Source organism: Palaemon carinicauda, chromosome 30 (genome assembly GCF_036898095.1).
Source record: "Palaemon carinicauda isolate YSFRI2023 chromosome 30, ASM3689809v2, whole genome shotgun sequence".
NCBI classification, from domain to species: Eukaryota; Metazoa; Arthropoda; class Malacostraca; order Decapoda; family Palaemonidae; genus Palaemon; species Palaemon carinicauda.
In genome coordinates this window covers 98,116,091-98,130,070 of record NC_090754.1, presented here as the reverse complement: position 1 = coordinate 98,130,070, position 13,980 = coordinate 98,116,091, and the positions used below count along the sequence as shown (strand labels likewise).

General features: G+C 41.0%; 1 protein-coding gene across 2 annotated transcripts in view; it reads left to right on the top strand.

Annotated features, from left to right (window-relative positions):
• LOC137623360 (piezo-type mechanosensitive ion channel component 1-like) overlaps nucleotides 1-13,980 on the top strand; it is a 178,092-nt gene that overhangs the window by 101,183 nt on the left and 62,929 nt on the right. For both annotated transcript variants that reach the window (XM_068354192.1, XM_068354191.1), the window contains 5 exons: nucleotides 969-1,121; nucleotides 1,662-1,723; nucleotides 1,880-2,038; nucleotides 2,374-2,500; nucleotides 9,570-9,817. In XM_068354192.1, coding sequence (XP_068210293.1) covers nucleotides 969-1,121; nucleotides 1,662-1,723; nucleotides 1,880-2,038; nucleotides 2,374-2,500; nucleotides 9,570-9,817 — 749 coding nt within the window. The remainder of the gene's footprint in view (nucleotides 1-968; nucleotides 1,122-1,661; nucleotides 1,724-1,879; nucleotides 2,039-2,373; nucleotides 2,501-9,569; nucleotides 9,818-13,980) is intronic.

Sequence of the window (13,980 nt, the reverse complement as noted above, 5' to 3'; positions counted from 1 at the left end):
CAGGAGTTGTTGAACGGCACCTCACAATTGAGGGATTCTGAAGAGGAAATGTCTAAATGGTGCGAGACCTCTGATTATATTACGCCCCAGTTTATATCGACACCAATAGGTGAGCGAGCTAGTTCAACCTAGCATTCCTATGCATTTTTTTTTCTGGTAATATTATAGCAGTTATTTACCTTAGAAATGGTGCTTAAGGAGCATTTCACTGGCCGGCACAGGTTGAGCCCAGAAAATGGATTTTGAGCGAAGCAAAAAATCTATTTTTGGGTGAGATAGCCATGTTGTTCTGATGGACCCACCCTCCTTTTCTATAGAAAAGGCCTTTGTAGAATCCCTCCCGAAACTACTATATCAGTAGCCCCATACTCAATGCTACAAGGAATGAATGCCATCTTGAATATGGCACCATCTTGATACTCAATAGTAGTATGGGAATAGGGTAACCTTGATAACGGCTCCCCTTCCAAAATTGCCACTCTTCCCCCTCAAAGCGGAAACGCTATTCGGGATGAAGATTGCTATGTGTCGTATCAAGATATACGTCCCCTGATTTATGCGATATCCTTAAGAGAATGTTAAGGATATTCGCGCCAGGAGTTAGAATTCTGGAGACCTAAAGGTAAATTCTCTGGGAATATCACTGTAATTCATATATCCCTTGGAAGCTACTATTAGGAACCTTCCATCAGGACGACATGGTTATCTCACCCAAAAATAGATTTTTTGCTTCGCTCAAAATCCGTTTTCTTTCACTTATATGGCTGTAATTCACACCTCTCATTTACAAACAAGTCCTTTCTCAAGTCTGGAAATGTAACTTTTTAATCTTGGCAAGTTACAGTGTTTTAATAAGGATTGTATGTGGTTTTTATTATATCGCATTAGGAAAAATTCTTCTGACTGATTATTAATTTTGTAATTAAAGTTAATTTGAATTTTATTAATTTTCTTTTTTTTTATTTCAGACACAACAAGGAGATGGTGGAGTTAGTGCTTATTTGGAAGAGAATCGTGTTCCAATACCTTTTCTGGTTATGCTCATCCTTCAGTTTGGTCTCATCATCATTGACAGGGCATTGTTTCTCAGGAAATTTATACTCGGCAAGCTCGTTTTTCAGGTATGTGCATACCCGGATATCAGTAAGGTCTCAGTTACTTTAAAGGCCAAATAGGTTTTATATTGCTCATCCCATTGTTTTCCAGTCCTTCTTCTAATTAATTTTCTGTTACTGACTTCATACACCTTTTATCTCCCAGCTGGGCAAGGATTCTTAATCTAGCTATGAGTTATTATAGTATAATTGGCTTGGCTTTAGGATTTTCTTAATTTAAGTTTTCATTCTGTCTGATCATGTAAATTTGAAGTTAGTTAAGGGTAATAAATACTGTATTAAACTACAGAAATTATATTAAAGGTACTTCCTTGAATGGTGAGAGATGGTCTATGCTTTCCCTGCACAAGAAAAACATACAGGTACACTAGTTTTTAAAATGATTTAATAGCAGTCCATCATCATCATCATAAAAAAGACATTCAAAGTTCATCAATAGATGTTAAATATATGGTAGATTAATGTATATTTAAAGGTTAGAATAGTTTAACATCATATGCATCCTAGGTGTCATGCACTTATTTTTTAACCTTTATGTCTTTTCAGGTTGCACTAACCTTTTGTATACATATTTGGATGTTCTTCATATTACCAGCTGTAACAGAAAGGTATTTTAGATATTGTGATGAAATATTACAAATTACACAAGATCTAATGTGTAAGAAATAATTATTTTTTCATGTTACCTTAGATACTGTATATTTCCTGAGAAGTTAATAACTTAGATCTTGAGCCTGCTGTGATGTACTCGTTTCTTTCATTAGGGAATTTAACGCCAAGCGGCCCCCTCAGATTTGGTACATGGTCAAGTGTCTTAATTTGCTCCTGTCTGCCTACCAAATACGATGTGGTTATCCTACGAGAATTCTTGGGAATTTCCTCTGCAAACAGTACAACTACCTCAACCTATTTGCCTTCCGAATGTAGGTATTAGTTATAAGTTTGTGTAAATCTCATTGAAAATGTAATACTGTAGTTTTTTATTGATAATATTCAGTTCAGTTTTACTCATAGATTGATTTATAAGTTATTAACGTTATTACAGTTGTTTAAGTTTTTTCAGTCACAGGTCCACAATATCAAATGAATTATACTAGTTATTAACAACAATATTATTACAGTTGTACCGGTTTTTTCAGTCACAGATCCGTATTATCAAATGAGCTCAAACATTACTTAGCTTCATTCTTCATTTATTTTTCATGACAAATCATTAATACTAAACAATTCATACTCCAGTCCTTTAAATTATTTCCAGGTTTATGAATGTCCCGTTTCTCTTTGAACTCCGTACTTTAATGGACTGGATTTGGACGGATACCAGTATGAACCTCAGTGACTGGGTCAAGATGGAAGATGTATTTTCACATATTTTCCAGCTCAAGGTGAGTTACACTAAAATACTTACTTTCATTGAGATAAAGTGCACTGATTTTGCATTTATATATATGTACTATTTTTGGGGAGTGGGTAGCTTTCAGTTCATATTTTGAAAATGCTAATTATTTTTTTAATACAAACCCTCGTTCTTTACATAGGAGATGTAAATTGATATAAGGTGGAACATGGCTATAAAAACTTTTAACGATGTGCCACCAACCAAACCAGTTGTTACAAGTAGGTAGCGGGGAAGTACCAACCCGCCCTCCGGCTCACTCAAATCAACCCCACTTAATTCTAGTCATGGTTGAGAGTGAACTTTCTCTTTCATGCTTCTGTAAATGGCTTTCCTTATAAAGACTAGTTAATTTTTTGTTTTCTCTTTTAGGCATAAGTGGTTAACCTTGTGAGGTTGCTAACATGTGGGTGTCTTACGGTACCTATAGGGCAGTGGTGGAACAGATCCTCGCTGGCTTTGCTCTTCATGCAGAGGACATTCCTACACGAAGGCATCTCATATCTGTATGCTATGAATGTCAGGAGTGGTCATCCTGTTTATGGGAGTGGTGCAATGAGAGGAGGTGGAAGAAGTCCAAAAGGAATTCTTCATCTTGGGAGTCTTCCTCGAAGTCAAAGAAATCAAGAGGACTTCCTCCTTCTCTAGTACCCTCCCCTTTGCTTCTCGTTTGGCCTCGCTGGAGGGCGATCGAGTAAGAGTGATAGCCGTTTACCCCTAAGGTCAGAAGGTTCCTCTTGTCTCCCTTAGGGAGGCTGCAGAACCTTCCTCCCCTGGCGAGTTTGCATCATGTGACTCTCTACATGTCCAGTGGCTGTCCTTGGAAAATTCTGGTTCCCCATCGAACGATAGGTTATTTGAGATGTTGTTACGTGGGGCACAGTAGGACATTCCTTCTGTTTCTGCTGGGGTTGGCTTCAGGCTTCAGCACTTCTACCTCAAAAGCCAACAGAAGGGAGTCCCTTCTACTCGGTCTCTTGCCCCCCCCCCCCAAGACCTTCGCCCTCTGCAGCAGATCCTCTTGCATCGTAGTATCTGTAGGGTAGCACTGGGGAACGTTGCCCCAGTGTGCTCACCCTTCAGGGAAGCCAGCAAGAATAAGCTTGCTCGTCCTCCCAGGGGTAGCACTCAGGCAAGTGTTCCCCTAGTGCACTTATCCTTCGGGGTGGATTTGCTCACCACAAGGATAACCTTGATTGTTCTTCCCAATTATCACTAAGGCAAGTGTTCCCCCCCAGCATGCTCACCCTTCAGGGTAAGCTCACTCCGAAGATAGGCTTGCCCATCCTCTTCCTTCTGAGCACATCAACCCTTTGGAGACCTTCCGATGTCCACGCAAACACGAGAGGTTATCCCCACCTGGGAGGTCATCTCCTCAGGTAACTCAGTAGAGCCAGCATGACTTGTCATCTGCACACTCTAGCCCTACAAAGCTAAGCTCCTCGGAACATGCGTCGGATTCTACCAGTGATCATCTGACAGACAGGTGTTTCACCCAGAGCTCAACTGCTGTCTCGTGAGGCTCACCCAGATGCGCTCACCTGTCTGGGTTGAGAGCACTGCACACCACGTGTAATCACCAGTGCCTTGCTTGCACTCTGAACCCCTAAAGCAATCTTTATCTGCTCAGGAATAGCATGCATTACAGCCACTCGCTAATGCTATGCGCTCTTCCCCCTTTTATATCGGGCTCACTTAAGATCTGTAGAGTTTGTCTCTACAAAGGAGGTAGCGTATGTCATACATTTAGCACCCGCTATCCAGTCGCGCACCTCTGAGGCATGCGCCATCCAATAAAGCGCAGCTGTAGCATGCCCAATACAGTCGTGTGCTCCTGTTCAGGCTTTGCAGCCCACTCGCAAGCCTACAGCGGTCTCTAGGGAGTTGCTGTTGTTGCGGGAGATCTTTAAAGCAGACTTCGATAGCATGCCTGCTTTCAGGGACCATGCAAGAAGAGGCAGGACACTGCACCTCTCTGGGACACCTTCTTTCGCTGGACCCACAGGGGATTGAGATCTCTGAGGGAGGTCTCGTTTACTGACTCCTACAGGCTTGAACACGCTTCCTATAAATTGGGCTTACAAGCTTTTGAAAGACCCTAGTCTCCAGAAGCAGGTTCAATGCACTGCAGCCTCTCTCACATCTCATAAGGCAGGAGTCGACCCTCCTAGGCCTCGTTCCCCAGTGGCTATACCCAATTATGATGACCCATCTCAAACTTGACCAGGTCCTGGTTTTGAGATGGAGAAAGTTGATGAATCTGGCAATTCTGTAGACAATCTACAAGCTCTAGCCAGCCTGAAGGTTCCTGACACAGGAAGGGGAGTCAGAGTCTACCTACTTGCGAGTTCTGGCTTACATGAGACAGGTTAACGGCCTTAGCGAGATTCCCTACTCCCTCCTAAGGGGAGAGATGCAGCTATAGACATCCTATGCCAGGCTCTTAGGGCTAATACACCACGGTTAGAGCTACCATGGTCCGAACTCGCAGCTGGGTCACTTGTAAGCTCTGTGAGAAAGGGCTTCCTTAGGGCTGGCCATTCTATGAAACTATTTCCCCCTCTACTTGTGAGGCAGAGGAAGTATTACATCCTTAATGACGACCCTTCTTCATTGCCACTAAATACAGCAGTTTCAGCTCTAGCCCAGGGCTTGAATGCATATAATTTAGGAGCCCAATCAGTGGTTTTCACACCCACTGATGCCTTGACCAAGGAGAAGATTAGCAAAAGCTAACTTCAGGCCTCCTCTTGGATGGACAATGGGACAGTGAAGATTTTGGCTAACATAAAAACTTGGCTGACCCTGAGACGGTCAAGGTTTTTAAGAGTATCGTTCTTACTGGGACAAGGGCAATGGGGCTCTTAACCTATAATGCAGCTAATTAGTAGGCCAATTTGGTCTTGAAGGGATGATATTTCGTCGTCTCCTAGTTCCACAGACAGGTGCCGAGGAGGGAGATAAATTTTCTCTGTAACTCCCTAGAAAGATCAGCATCCTTATTTCCTCTCAAGGACGTCGAGGCAGTGAGAAGTAGAGGAAGGCAAGTCAAGACTCCCTCCTTCACAGGGCCGTTACATCTCGGCCTTCCTTGTCGGCACCTGCCGGCCCTAAGGCTTCTTCAGTACTAAAGGTAATCCCAAAGGTTGCCATTTCAGGGCAAGAGAGCCGGAGGACAATGGGGGGAGACCTGGCGGATGTGGTTGACGTCCCCACTGGAGATGGCTTCCTTCCCACAGTACTACCAGAGGGAGATGCCCGAGACTCGGGTGACAATGCCACGAGGTTGAACCATGGACAGTAAATGTCCTCTGATCAGGTTAAGTTATCCCATTCACCAGCTCTCCTCCTCCCCTGATTCGTCCCCCAATGAGATTGTTGTCCTTCGCGACAGGATCACCCAAGGACAAAGCCCTTCGGGCAGAAGTCCAGACCATGTTAGAGAAGGGCACTCTCCAAGAGATTCTCGACAGGTCCCCAGACTTTTAGTCAACTCTCTCTTGTAGAAAAAGCATCTGAAGGCTGGAGACCGGTCATCGACCTCTAGGCTCTGAATGAGTTCGACCGCAGCCATGGTCAGACAGGCCATAAGACCAAAAGACTTTATGATGTCAGTGGACCTGAAGGAGGCGTACAGTACTTCAAAATCCCGGTCCATCCTTCCTCAAGGAAGTACCTCTGATTCATATTGCACAACAAGGTATACCAATTCAGGATGGTGTGCTTCGGCCTGTCAATAGCTCCGCAAGTGTTCACAATAGTATTCACTTTAGTTTCAGCCTGGGTTCATGTCAATGGCATTCATCTCCTTCGTTATCTAGACAACCAGCTGATCCAGGCAATCTCAGTGGAGACCCTTTTCCTGTTTTGCCTTGATCAGGGGATCATGGTAAACAGGGAGAAGTTGAACTTAGAGCCAAATCATGACAAGGCATACCTGGGAAAGAGATTAAAAAACCATTCAAACCAAAGTCTTCCCTTCACAGGACAGAACCACAAGATTCAAAGAAATGTCACAAAATTCCCTCCAGAAATACTTGTTGCCAGCCCACCAGTGGCAGTGACTGTTAGGGTACCTGGCCTCATTAACGAGCCTAGTGTCAAACAATCGTCTTTGCATGCGTTCATTTCAATAGCAACTGAAGAGCTTTTGGTCTCAGGACAGGGACCCTCCTGGAATGCGTATTGTAGTGGGGACAGAGCAAAAGAGACACACGAGTTGGTGGAGTCTCGACTCCATCCTTTTCAGAGGCATAGACCTTTCTCCTCCCCTGGATTTGATGCTCTTCACAGATGCATCAAAAGAAGGGAGGGAGGGGGGGGGGGCTCGCCTGCTACATCGCAAGGCCTATGGACTGTTGTCCGAGTCAGATCGGCTTTGCCATATAAACTTCCTGGAGTTGAGAGCAATGTACCTTGCTCTTTAACATTGTTGATGAACGACAACACAACCGTACTGGCGTACTTAAATAAACAATGAGGTACTATTTCATGGCAAATTTGCCAACTAGTTGTAGAAATCTTGCCTTGGACAAAGGGCACTGTGATCACTGTCAGCCCAGTTTATATCAGACAAAACACATTTTGGCAGACAATGTGAGCTGGAAGACTCACCGATAGTTGGATCCAAGTGGTCTTCGAGGCCTCGTATAGCAAACAAAGTAATGACTCTGTTGGATTTGCCAACCATAGATCTGTTTGCTTCGTCCATAAACTGGAAACATCTGATGCACTGCTTGCCAGTACTGGACCAACAGGCGGAATTCCAAGATGCCTTTCAACATCCATGGGACAACCGGGACGTCTATGCGTTTCCCCCCATTCTGCCTCTTTAGGAAAGTCCTCATCACAGTCAGATCTACAACCAACCTATCTGTGACTGATAGCTCCACTATGGCCGCAGTCAAAATATACCTGGATCTTCTACTGCTGTTGGCGGAGTCTCGGAGGGAGCAACCTCCTTTTCCCAATCTGTTGCGTTAACTGCACATTGAGATCTACCACAAAGCACTCACATCCCTATGACTTCACGCCTGTTGGTTATCCAGTATCTCCTCACTCAGAGAGGATTTTCACATCCACTGGCAAAACAGATGCCTGGATACCTTAGGAAGTCATCATCCTCAATATCAGGCAAAGTGGGCAATCTTTTGTCAGAGCCAATATCCCTCTAATCGCCAAATTTTTACTTTAACTGTGGGAAGAAAAACTCTGCTTAGTGTAGGCCATAAAAGACTATCGCTCAGCCTTGAATCAGGTATTCAGACTGAAAGGAGTTGATATTTCCTCTATAGCAGAGTTGTCCATGCTCATAAAGAGCTGGAGCTTTCAGCAAGCTTTCTCCCAATCAGAAGATAGACCACCTCCAAAACATCACGGAAGTCCTGCGTTCCCTTAAAGGAGCCCATGCAAATCACAAAGTTGAGCCTCTGACCAATTCTTGACTCTTATGACGGTCTTTTTGCTCACCCTGGCCTCAGCTGAGAGTCTATGAGCTGCATGGTCTTTCCTATGACATCTCCCTTTCAAGGGGATTGGGGCAGGTTTCATTCAACTTTGTCCATGAGTTCTTTATGAAGACTCAAAATCCTATGATTTTAAACCCCAAATTTACATTCTTTTGGATTTCAAGTCTTTAGAAAGTAACCAATGATCCTGATCAGCTGCTTTTATGTCCTGTGCAGAGCGCTAAGGTGCTATCTCAATTCACAAGCGGAGCTCGGTCTCATACAAAACATCTGTTTGTCAGTATGGGCAGGGTGAAGATCACAAAGAACATGATCTCTTCATGGATTAAGCTGGTAATTGACCGAGCCATAAATCCATCACTCCCAACAAGGAAGGGCACAACTCGGAGCTCATGATGTTAGGGGCATAAGCACATCCCTGACATTGAGAAAGAATCTTTCTGGGATGCAGGTATTATAAGTGGGTGTATGGATGCACCGACCCACCTTCGTAGCCCACTACCTACAAAACGAAATGCATAGATCCCTAAATAATTCTCTCTAGGACCTGTCGTGGGTGCTCAGCAAGTGTTGTAGCTATTTCTGTTCCCTCCCAGGACTATTAACAGTTGGTCGAGGACTGAAGTTATGGTTTAATCCAGGATGAATGGAAAGAATGGCTGGCAAATTTTCTTTTCTTCACCTTCCCCTATCTTAGTGCACATTATTTGTCTTCCCTGTCAATTAGATCTCAATTGAACTCCAGATAAGCTCCATGTAGCTGCTTAACTAATATATCTGGTGACATGCATGGTTATGTCTCAATTCTCGTTACGAGGGGGAGATGGGATCTAGGTAAACTGCAGTGTGTATATTCAGGAATCTATGGCTTATATTTTGCCTCGATACTGTCACGTTGGTGTTCTACACTCACTTCCCACCTTTGCACAAGCCATTGATCAGCTGGCATTTTTATGCCACTGGTTAACGATGTGTCGGAATCCTCGTCTTAGACATTTCCATGCTCAGATGCAACAATCCTGGGTATTAAAGTTCCAGGCAGTTGGGAAGGGCTTCCACCCTCCATAGGGGGAGTTTCCTATGTAAAGAACAAAGGTTTGTATTTGTGTTGGAACAAATGTCAAATTTGAAAGTAATTTGTATTTATAGTAACTATACAAACCTCAGTTCTTTACACAAATATTACCCGCAAACACCTACCCCCGGAAGTCCCATCTATAATTAAAGTGGGGTTGCTGTGAGTGAGCAAGGGCGGGAGGGGGCCAATGCTCCCCCTCTACCCACGATAAAAACTGGTTCAGTTGTGGACATTTTGCTGAAAGTTTTTATAGCCATTCTTGCTTATGCTAATTTCTTTCTCCTATGTAAAGAACTTGGGTTTTTTTAGTTAGAAAAAGTACAAATTACACTACTTTCAAATTTCTCATATTAGTGTATTTTTAAAAGCAACATTACAAGGAAGTTATTATGATAATAGAAAATATCCATGAATATACTACTCTTATTATGCTTTAATTATTGTGCTTGCATGTGCAGTACTGTATACTAACACTACACTGTATTTTTACTTATGCCTGAATTTTATTTAAGTGTGAAAGACGAGCTGAAGCAGAATATCCCCAAGGAAGAGGCGAAGGGAAACGCAAGCTCATCAAATACGGCATGGGAGGCTGTGCACTTTTTGGTGTCATTGCACTCATCTGGTTTCCTTTGGTACTCTTTGCCCTTAGCAATACTGTGGGTCAGCCTAATCCCCCTGAAGATGTGTCAATTCAGATTTCTATTGGGGCTTATCAGCCTATCTTCAGTATGTCAGCTCAACAGCAGTCCCTTTACAAGTATGTGTGATATTATTTTCTGTTATCATTATTAAAAAAAAAAGAAAAAAAAAAGAAAAAACGACTGAAAACTATCAACAGAGTGAGTACTTCTTAGTTTTTAATAATCATTTAATTCAACTTTAATTAGTCAAAAAAACAATACCTGGTTGCACCCCCACTAAAATTAGTGGGGGTGCTGCTCCAGAGAAATGGTAGTCATTTTTCTAAATTTGTGTAAAAAGGAAACATAAAAACATCTAGCATTGTTTCTTGAAGACATATAACTACAGGTGAATGGTCATGAATTAGGAGCTTCAGCACTATATTTACCCCTCACCCTTTGACATTTCCACTACAAGATTGAAGAGAAAATAATAGTTTACTTATTGGAAGACTCCTTTGTTGAAGCCTTTCTATCGGGGTTCTTTGAATTAATGGGAACCTCTGATACTCTCTTTGTGTAAGTCTGTCTTGCTAAACTTTGCTTAACGTTTTTCTTAGCAGCCTTCTTATTTAGTTGCCGAAGGGGCTGGTGGACCCGAACATTAATCTTGATATTAAAATTTCTTAAAAATGCATCACCATTACTTTCAGATAAAATATCATACTTATGGGCAACAAGTGTTTTTTACATTTCTAATTGGAGGGGAGAGAGATGGCAGTCTCCTCTTTTTCAATTAAAAGATAGATAACTATTAGGATTACGTACTTTCTTTGTGACAGGTGCTTCTAATTACCCTCTAGCAAAAGATGATAGCCTAGGGTTGTACATCTCAGCTGTGGAAGATTCAGAGTAAGGGGACAATGCCTCTTTGATGAGATGCACTGATTCCAAATCATAAGGCATGGTATTTGCCTTTAAAGGTTATTTGGAAAGAGAAAGCTTCCCATTACCTTTATAGGTGGTGTATATTTCTGGATGTCCAGCATCCTTAGAATTTAAGGCCTTGGCATAACTTTTTGTTTTGTTCAGAAGTCGCCTAGCATATCCTCCACTGATAAACTCTGCATCTGACTTCTGAACTGTTGCGTCTTCTATTTGATGTTGGCTTGTGATACTGGCTACAATTAGTGCACTTTGCAACCGAAGTGCATGGTCTATGTTCGGAATCGGAACAATTGTCACAGATCTTTTCCTTTTTACATACCCTAGATGAAAGTCCAAATTTGAAGTAATTGTAGCACTGCGAAGGTTTCATTTGTAAAGGCAAACCGGTCTTCTTTAACTTTCAATTTATACATGAGAGAATACATAATAGTCTCCAAAAATAAAAACTATCATAACGGTTCTGGGAATCTTATGAAGCTTCCATATTTCTTTAGGACACATATCCAAGATTTCCTACTCGTTAAACTCATAAAGGTCCCTGTTGAAAATTGCCTCTCTTCCATAGCTAAAATTTAAAATTGGTTTAATATCCACCATTAGATTTTTTTTCTATTTTTATGTTATTCAGTATAAATAACTGCAATTTAGATTTGGCATGAATTAAGATGGATTTCTCGTCCAATCTATGAATGTCTTCACATTCTATAGTGCCTACACGTTCTTTTATATTAGCTTACTAAACGTAAAGTGATTATATTCTTCTTCCTTTGATTTTCAAATAATCTACATTGGTGGCTGAGGCTTTCTTTGATATTAAACTCATTTTAGGGTCAACAGATTCACTCTGATACCAGTCATTGGGGTGATACATGTCCAGGTTTCCAGGAGCTGCATTGCATAGTGCTCCAGTAATCTCACTATCATCAGTTTTTATTTTTGAAATTTTACAGATTACTTTAAAAGCTTCGTCCTTGTTACTAAATCAGATCCATGCTTCCCATTTGTCATCATCTTTAAAATTCATCCTACTTTTGCTCTGCTCCTTTTACCATAAGGTTTAAATGTCTCATAATGACAATTATTTGGTATATCATGGTAAATAATATGAATGACTTTCAAAATCCTTGATTTAGCATTACCTTCCTCAATATTGGGAGTGTGGTCCTTTTTAGTTCTTAGGTAATCAACAAAATTTTCCTTATTTGAATTAGCAAAGGTTGTCAACTGTGTCTGGGGCTCATTAGGGGTCCAAGGGTAGCGGTAACATTGTCAATGTTATTCACTATATTTTTGGGGAGGGGGAATAATAAAATGAACAAAACAAATGGAAAAAAGAAAAGTCTTAGGGAAAGAAAATTATACTGTCTGGTATCCTTAAAGAGACCCCACTAGCCTTTCCTGAAGTTAATTCCTCCGCCAATGACACCTGTGAGAGCTGACTCCCAAATGTCCACTTCCTATCCTACCACAAAGGGATGTTACCACTATGATTTTGAGTGTCTCAAGTATAAGCCAAAGCTGCTTAATGGGACTGATAGCATTTCACACAGTCATCCCCACTTTAATCATAACGGCAAGCAAACAGAAAAGTATGCAAACCAGCTTACCCCTGGAATCCGAAGGGACAAATTTCTGTTCATGAATAGTACTGCATACTAATATGAGAATATTGACACTTGTTGGGTCTAAACAGCTCCCACAATTGGTTAAAAAATCTCAGCAATGGTATCCTATCCAAAAAATCTAGACAGTGAAAAGGGGAAGAGAGGTTCTGCAGCAAGGTGGGAGACAGTTGATAAAATATAAATGAGGTTTAAGTAGTAATAAGACAGAAAAAGTATTAGAAAAATTTTGAGTCAAACTGATGAAAAAATTATTCTCAAGTCAAGAGCCCTCTTACCCATTGTGAGACTCCAACATGGAAATGATATTCTGTGTTGAAGACAAATGACTTCAGCAAGGCATTCTTCCATTAAGAGAGCATGAGTGATATGGGATTTGGTACACTGGACCTGGTACAGGGATCAGTGAAACTATCTTTGAACAAAATGTTGCCAATCTAATTATGAAATAACTTAGGAAATTCAATTAAAAGTAAATGCCATCTTGCATACATGCCAAGTTACTTCTATTTAAAAAACACAATAAGATGGAATATCTGAACAGAATTCATTCAATATCTAGGCAAGATTGATGTAACTAGTCATTTCTAAGACTTGAAACCTAAAATAAGAATTTACCTCATTTAACATGTTTTGATAACCTAGAAAAATAAGTTTCCATATACAGCAAGAAACTCACTCAGACAACTTATGTTAATGTATCTAAAGGCTGAGAAAAATACACAATGTAAAATTCCAATTGAGCCGGACTCACCGGATATAAAAACATGAATCTATAGCTTCCAAAAGTTGTATTGAAAATATTTATCAAATATTCATGCCATAAAAAAAGGTATAAAAAAGGTTGGACACGATCACCTAGGCTTCAACCCCAGTCATTAGCCAAGATAACACAAGAAGCAAATAGAACCACTATGCAAAACTTAAAAGTCAGCCTAATGTATGCAGTCTTCTCATGACTACTCTAAACTAAATGCAAACTGTACAAAAGGGTAAAGGTGTTACTAAACTTAAAGTTACCTTACATTCTAATTGCTAAACAAAGCAAACTAACAGCTGCCATGGTTTCAAAAAGAAGGAATATGAGTGAAGAACATTGCTCCATAAATATAAGCATAATAATGCGGCCACCACCTGGTATATGTTCACATTACACAAAGTCAGGAAAGGTATGAATCAAATACAAGTTAAAAATGCACTGCAAAGCCAAAATTCAATTTGTATTGCATGTCAAACTAAGGAAGTTTTATTTAAGCACCAGCGAGGAGTAAAAAGGAAAATCAAGTGGGTGTAATTTTTTGCAGGGGAAGAGAATGGAAAAATTTTATTTTGGGGTAGATGTCAACACAGCTGCAAGAAGATGCAATATGGATATCGGGGGAGTTTCATAAAAATAATGTGTAATTCTAGTGAATACTGTAATACGCTTAATTAAGTAGTTGTTCCGACACAGATACAAACCTTTGCTATTTATAAGGTATTACTTTCAGCAATGCTGAAAACCAGCCAAGACAATTTAGTGAGGTATAATTACCCAATCCGCTAGTTAGCGGGAGTGGGTTGGGGTAGCTAGTCACTCACACCTGTCGGTTGAGTGACTACTTTTGCTTTTGGCTCAGCAGAGTGTGGACCTGCCGTCTCTCTCTCCCGTTAAACAAACTGCCTTGACTTTATTACTTTTCCTTTTTCTTTTGTGTGTATCGGTGTGTTTGGTTATCGTCCCCGCTATG